The sequence below is a fragment of the Danio rerio genome, chromosome 7 (assembly GCF_052040795.2).
Source record: "Danio rerio strain M-AB ecotype USA chromosome 7, GRCz13ab, whole genome shotgun sequence".
Classification (NCBI taxonomy): Eukaryota; Metazoa; Chordata; class Actinopteri; order Cypriniformes; family Danionidae; genus Danio; species Danio rerio.
The window spans coordinates 46,144,828-46,151,716 of record NC_141027.1 but is presented as its reverse complement, the minus strand read 5'-3'; the positions used below and the strand labels follow the sequence as shown (position 1 = coordinate 46,151,716).

At 35.3% G+C, this 6,889-nt stretch overlaps 1 protein-coding gene across 1 annotated transcript; it reads right to left on the bottom strand.

The window, feature by feature from the left end:
* Window positions 1–183: 183 nt before the first annotated feature.
* On the bottom strand, window positions 184–5,025 carry LOC147843157 (uncharacterized). Its single transcript, XM_087260116.1, has 6 exons — window positions 4,959–5,025; window positions 3,619–3,697; window positions 2,883–2,998; window positions 2,419–2,496; window positions 1,938–1,998; window positions 184–1,323 (listed from the first exon to the last, which is right to left on the bottom strand). Exons 1-6 carry the CDS (start codon window positions 5,023–5,025, stop codon window positions 1,251–1,253), a joined length of 474 nt encoding a protein of 157 aa, XP_087116242.1. The 3' UTR covers window positions 184–1,250.
* Window positions 5,026–6,889: the final 1,864 nt, after the last annotated feature.

Sequence of the window (6,889 nt, the reverse complement as noted above, 5' to 3'; positions counted from 1 at the left end):
CCAGCGGCCCACCATCGGCTCCCGCCGCTTTTCCGACGGTGGTCCGCCATCGGACCGCTGGTTTTAAATAAGTGTCTGCTGGCGGCCCGCGGTCGGTCCACATGTCATTTTTAAATATTATATTAGCCTTTACAATTGTATTCAATATAAATATGTCCAATAATGAAGTCAAGTACAAAATACTTAATCATTATAACATTTATTTATAATACTGCATAACGAACATACATTAAACACTTAATGAAATGTTTCAAAAACACATACGTTAACAAATATAACAAAATAAATATAAAATACATATAAAATACATACAAATATAATATAACAACATACATACAACAGTTACATTTTACAGTAGTTTTATAAGTAATGTTCATGGTTTAAATATGAACTAATATGAACAATACCTGTACAGCATAATTTATGTACAGCATTTACTAATGCATTAATAAAATCAGTCATGCTTGTTAACATTAGTTAATACATTGCGAGTTAACATGAATAAACAATTAACAACTTTTTACCATTTACCAACATTAGCAAAGATGAATAAATACTGTAATAAATGTATTGTTTATTATGTTAGTAAATACATTAAATAATACATACAATCTTATTGTAAAGTGGTAGCCATTCAACAATGAGTTTTCTATAATAAAGACAAACTTTGAGACTTCTCATTATAAAAATAAACTATTAAAAAAATTGTATTATTTATATTTTAACATTATTATAATTATTTATTATAATATTATATTAAATTATAACATTCTTATGACATTTAACGTTATTATAAATAACACAAAAATAAATTACATTGCGAATAAATATTAACATATTACAATAAATCTAAACGTGCATTATTATTACAAAATCAAACTGTAAAACATCTGGAGGTTATTAATAACTACACTGGGGCAGCACAGTGGCTCAGACTGTCACCTCACAGCAAAAAGGTTGCTGGTATGAGTCCCGGCTGGGTCCGCTGGCATTTCTGTGTGGAGTTTGCATGTTCTCCCTGTTTTGGTGAGGGTTTCCACCACAGTCCAAACACTTGTGCTATAGGTGAATTTGAACATAGTGTAGAAGTGTCTGTGAATACGAGAGTGTATGGGTGTTTCACAGTGCTGGGTTGCAGCTGGAAGGCTGTGTAAAACATATGCCAAAGTAATATCCAGTTCCTTACGCTGTGGCGACCTCTGATATTAAGCTGAAGGAAAATGCAGGTTCTTTTGTCTGCCCCCTCATGATTAGCAGATCCTAATAAAAATGTCTTGGAGGCTCCCTTCCGCTGTCTCTCTTGTAGCAGGCTTCTTTCTTATCCTGAAATAACAGAATCATCAGTCATTATTTTTGTCCATCATCAGTAACTAGGTCATTATGGACATTAATGTTTGTATTTTTTATTGTCTTTTTATTGGACATCAAGACTGCATTGATTTGATCGATAACATTAATTTACAGTTTAAAAGTAACACTGAAATATTTTTACAGTTTAAAATAATGATTTTTAATTTCAATACATTGTAAATGGTCCATTTGAGTATTGATAGACTGTCTGCTTAATATCTGTTGATTCTGCTCCTTCAACAGACATTAACTGACCCTAACCCTAACCCTTAATTTACCAAGTACATGTCAACTTACACCAACCCTAACCGCAACCCTAACAGTCTACTTATAATCTAATGAGAATTAGATGGCATGTAGATGCAATGCAGCTTAAATTCAACAAACAGACCATCAAAATAAATGTGACCATATATTTTATTAATGTGAGGTCAAAGCTGATTTGTTAGCATCATTACTTTAGTGTCAGATGATCCTTCAGAAATCATTATAATAGGCTAATTTGTTTGATGCAGTTGATATTAATATTAACATTAATAAAAGTAATCATTGGGAACACTTTTAAGTGACACTATAATATTACTTACCTTGAATGAAGTCTGGCAAGGAAAAACAAAGTGGTAGAGTGAGTAGAGGACGATCCAAAATCTAGAAAGAAGTAATAAAAAATATATATATTACTAACACATTTTAAGAAATGGATACTTGTATTAAACAAGGGTGCATAAAACAGATCAGAAGAGAGTTAAGATTTCTGATTCAAATACTTTTCAATTTAAACTTTCTATTCAACAATGAATCCTGAAATAACAAAACATAATAAAAATAAGAAATCTTGCTTGATCAGCAGCAAATTATGAATACAATATTACATTTTGGACTGGAGCACTGACGCTGTAAATTCAGCTTTGAGAAAAGCAATGTAAAAAATTGTTTAAAACCACTCACTTATGTTTGGATGTCAAAACTAAAATAACTGCAATCAAGACATGTATCAGATGCAAGATAATGTAGGGATTTCTTATAAAAATGCACATGAATCTATTTAACAGTTAATTATAGTCTTACCTGTGTTTCCTCCAGCTCTGTGATTAGCTCCCTTCATCTTGGCTCTTTTCTTCTGTTGTAGGGGTAATTTTGTCACTCCTGAAACCACAGACCACTTTTTAAAATTAATATTAGTTTACATTACTGTGAAATATCAAAGTAACACATATGTACTAACTTTAACATTTTAATTCGCTCTTGTCGACAGTACAGTGCTTATTTTAGGCTTAATAAAGTAGATACCTCTAATAAAACATTGTCAAACCTCTCATCTACACATAAAATGTAATTAAAAGCCAACACTTTTATAAACAATAGCTAGCCTAATGCTAACGTTACCTCTGCTAAAACTCTAACGGACTTTTTCCAAAGACACAACAGTCTCTATAAAAAACATGTTCAACAGAAATATGTCAATTACCAGTAAGAAAAGTGTCAGAAACAGTTATATGTAACATTTGCGTGATTTTAGCGACTAAACTTACCTGAAATTAGTGAAAACTGCCGCATGAGAGAAGTGCTGTTGACGGTCAGGTGTCGTGTCGTTGCTCCGTTTCCATGACAACGCTCTCTGCTGCAGTGCTTGAATGGGGCTCGGACACTTTAATGGACACTTTAAAGTCACGCAGCATTTACATAAACATTTAAACAATTCATAAACATATTAAATAATGACATTTAATATTAAATCTTGATTTTTAAACTTAATTTTGTTTTGTTTTAATAATAACCTGTTATATTTAAAACCTCTTGTAGTTTTATTTACTAAACTTTGCTTTTTATTAATAACTATATTTTTATTTAGTGCCTCATTCGTTTAAAATGTAAAAAGTGTTAAACAAAAGTACTTATATCAGGTACAGAACAGCCAACAACATTAAAAACATCACCGGGTGGGCCATCGGTTAGCCACTGGTGTCCAGACGGCGGTCCACCCACGGTAATCCGCTGGTGGCGTGCCACCCAAAAAAACGCCGGTGGGCCGACATAACTTTTAGAATGGGCGGCTTGCCGCTGGTAAGCCGACGGCGGTCCGCCCATATCAAGCCGCTGAATTTGTGCCGACCAAAAAACGCCGACGGTCCGCCAACTCATTGTTTGCTGGGTACCTACACATACGTTCATTATACTTACACAGTACGTACAGAAAAGTACACTGTAATTTCACTGTACTTACGCGGTACTTTGCGGGTTGTAAAAGAAAGCGTTACCACATTTAACAGTCTCAAGTGAGTCCATGGAGGTGTACAACAAATTAGCTCCTGGTACTCCTCGATCACTGGATGCTCCATAAGAATTCCTAGAAACAAAGAGAAAAAACATATTAGATAAAATACAACACAATAAACAGACAGAGAGATGACAAATACTGACAGATGGATAGATGACATACAAACAGAGAGGGAGAGATGTCAGATACAGACGGATGGAGAGATGACAGATACAGACAGATAGAAGACAGATACAGACAGACAGAGAAATGACAGATACAGACAGACAGACAGACAGACAGAGATATGACAGATACAGACAGATGGAGAGATGACAGATACAGACAGATTGAAAAATGACAGATACAGACACAGACAGACAGACAGACAGATAGATGACAGATACAGACAGAGAGAGAGAGATGACAGGCCTGCATATATGTCAAATTATCTCCCACATATATGCAGGAGCCATTTTACGCACTTCTTTAAAAACATAAAAATTGCATTTTATCTAGAAATCCACATTTTGTATATTATGTTGTCATATTAGTTACTGTTGAGATGGTGCCCATGACATTCTGTTGACTATAAGTAACTACATGTCAACGCCACTAGTGTCAGTAGTCTCTCTGCTTAAAATATGCTAACACTTTGTTGATGCTTCCCCAAAGAACATTCAGGAAACTGACTATTAAAAAAGTAAACAATAGTAACTGACTACTGCAAGTCTATCACTGAATTAGCAACGTTTCATTGCCGTATACAGAATGTCCAAAGAAAGCCATACTAAAAAAAAGAGTATGTGTTATATTTCACTTTTTATTTTTTGCATTAGTCCGTCTTAAGAGAAGCTACCGGAGAGTCACTGAGATGCACAGATGCAAGAAAAATGGCAGGTAGCAAATAGCAAAATGCAGCAAATCTTATAGTGAGGATAAAGTGGTAGCAGGGGTGGTCTGCTCGAAACATAAAATGTTTAATAGAGATTTTTTGAAGAACAACAAGCACCTAAAATTGAAGTAATCGAACAGAGTGATTTTGCATTCACTAGGGGAGTGGCCTGGAGGGTGACCCGGGGCGCTGTTTTCCATCTTTTTACTTTTTTTTTGCCCAGAGGATGACTCAGCTGCCGTTTGCTGTTGACTGACAGGATTAATGAAGCTCTTCACAGCCCAGCCTGTAGATCAGCGCCTGCTTGTGAGAGCACAAAAGCTCCTGGCACACAAGGAGGAAGAAAAGAGAGACTTTCATTAGAGTTTATTATTCTCTAGTCCCCCACGTCAACCTCGCTCCCGAGTGAAGAGTCATTTAGGCTCCATTCTTGGCACTCGGTGCACATGTGGATACGGCGCGTGGTGCCACATGTGGAGGGTGCTTTAGAGGGGGCTTGTAAAGCTCCAGCTGCAGGCAACATTGCAGCATAGTATGAAAGCAGAGATCAATTTCCCCTAATGATACGACGATTTCTATGTGATGTCTCATTTCCACCTATTCACTCTCACGCACACAGAAAGAGGGGAGGGGGAGGACAATAGCACGTCTTTCTGAATTTTTTTAAAGCTCTCTATTAGAGTGCACAGCTAGATTTACAGTGAATGTGAAGGTTTAAAAGATACTCCAGATAAGTAAAATGCATTTGTCTTTTTAATATTTAAATCTAATAAGTCTACTTTCTGTGATCATTTTATTTTGAGGAATCTGCTATATGTTATGAATGCAGAGTTCTCATTTATGTCAGCTTTATTAAATTCAAAATTCCTTTCCCAAGGCTGTGAAGGTAATTTCAGACGCTTTTGACTGAAATCAGAGGGTTATGCATGTCAAGAAATTTGATGTACTGTATGAATCAGTTATTGCTACGGTTGGTTTCACGGTTGTCAGCAATAACAAAGACGTGCATGTAAAATGATTGGTATAAGCCCTATGGGTTAATATGAAAACCATTTAAAAAAATGTAAAATATATATATATAAAAAAATGTAACAAATACACAGACATATATATATATATATATAAGTATAAGTAATGACAGTGATAAGTATGGGCTATATGCATGGCGGAGCGTGATTACTTTCGGTTAAATATGAGGTCACTGGCTTAGTTCCGCCTATTGTACAGTACTGTGCTACAACAGGATCACTGCTAAAGCATCTAAAGTTGCGGATAGCTGTTAGTGCTTTATGTCATTATAGCTCACTTGTATAGTTTATCTGGAAAGTATTCATAGTGCTTTACTTTTTCCACATTTTTTTTTACAGCCTTATTCCAAAATGGATTAAATCCATTTATTTCCTCAAAGTTCTACGCACAATACTCCATAATGACAATGCGAAAAATCATTTTTTGAAATTGTTGCAAATTTATTAAAAATAAAAAACCTGAAAATTCACATGTGCATAAGTATTCACAGCCTGCCATGCAACTATGGCAGCAATTACAGCCTCAAGTCTATGATGCCATAAGCTTGGCACACCTGTCTTTGGGAATTTTTGCCCATTCCTCTTTGCAGTACCTCTCAAGCTCTATCAGGTTGGATGGGAAGGGAAGGTGTACAGCCATTTTCAGATCTCTACAGAGATGTTCAATAGGATTTAGCTCTGGGCTCTGGTTGGGCCACTCAAGGACATTCACCGAGTTGTTGTAAAGCCACTCCATTGATATTTTGGCGGTGTGCTTTGGGTCATTTTTCTTGTGGAAGATGAACCGTCGCCCCAGTCTTAGATCAAGAGCACTCTGAGACCGGTTTCAGGATGATTCTGTACATTGCTGCATTAATTTTGTCCTCTATCCTTACTAGTCTTCTATTTCCTGCTGCTGAAAAATGGTATTTGCTTGATGATGAGCAGTACCTGGGGTATTGTGTGTAGAATTTTGAAAAAATAAATTAATTTAATCCATTTTGAAATAAGGCTGTAACATAAAGAATTTGGAAAAAGTGATGCACGATGAATACTTTCCGGATGCACTGTAAAACTAACCTTACCTCAATCAGGAAGAGTAGCAGGCATGAAATGGTGTGACTGTCATCTGTGCCCACAATGACATGGTTGTGCAACGCATTTACAGAGACATTTCTGTGTTCTGTGTTTCTGAGTTCCATAAAACAGTTTTTTTTTTTTTCAAATTATATATAGTAAATAATATTTTGAATTATGTACATTGAATAATATAAAGGGCTTATTCTGAACTAAACACATATATAGAATAGCTAAAAAAATGTCTTATTTTATGTTTATGTTCAGTATTTTCACTTTAAAGCCAATGTTCTAGGTCTGTGT

What these genes read in the sequence shown, in the direction of transcription:
- LOC147843157 (XM_087260116.1), bottom strand. Translation starts at nt 5,025, where the DNA reads ATGTTGCCTGCAGCTGGAGCTTTACAAGCCCCCTCTAAAGCACCCTCC. An exon ending in CCATGGACTCACTTGAGACT is followed by an intron (nt 2,999 to 3,618) that starts GTTAAATGTGGT and finishes TGTCCATTAAAG; the next exon opens with TGTCCGAGCCCCATTCAAGC. An exon ending in CAGAGCTGGAGGAAACACAG is followed by an intron (nt 1,999 to 2,418) that starts GTAAGACTATAA and finishes ACTTCTTTCTAG; the next exon opens with ATTTTGGATCGTCCTCTACT.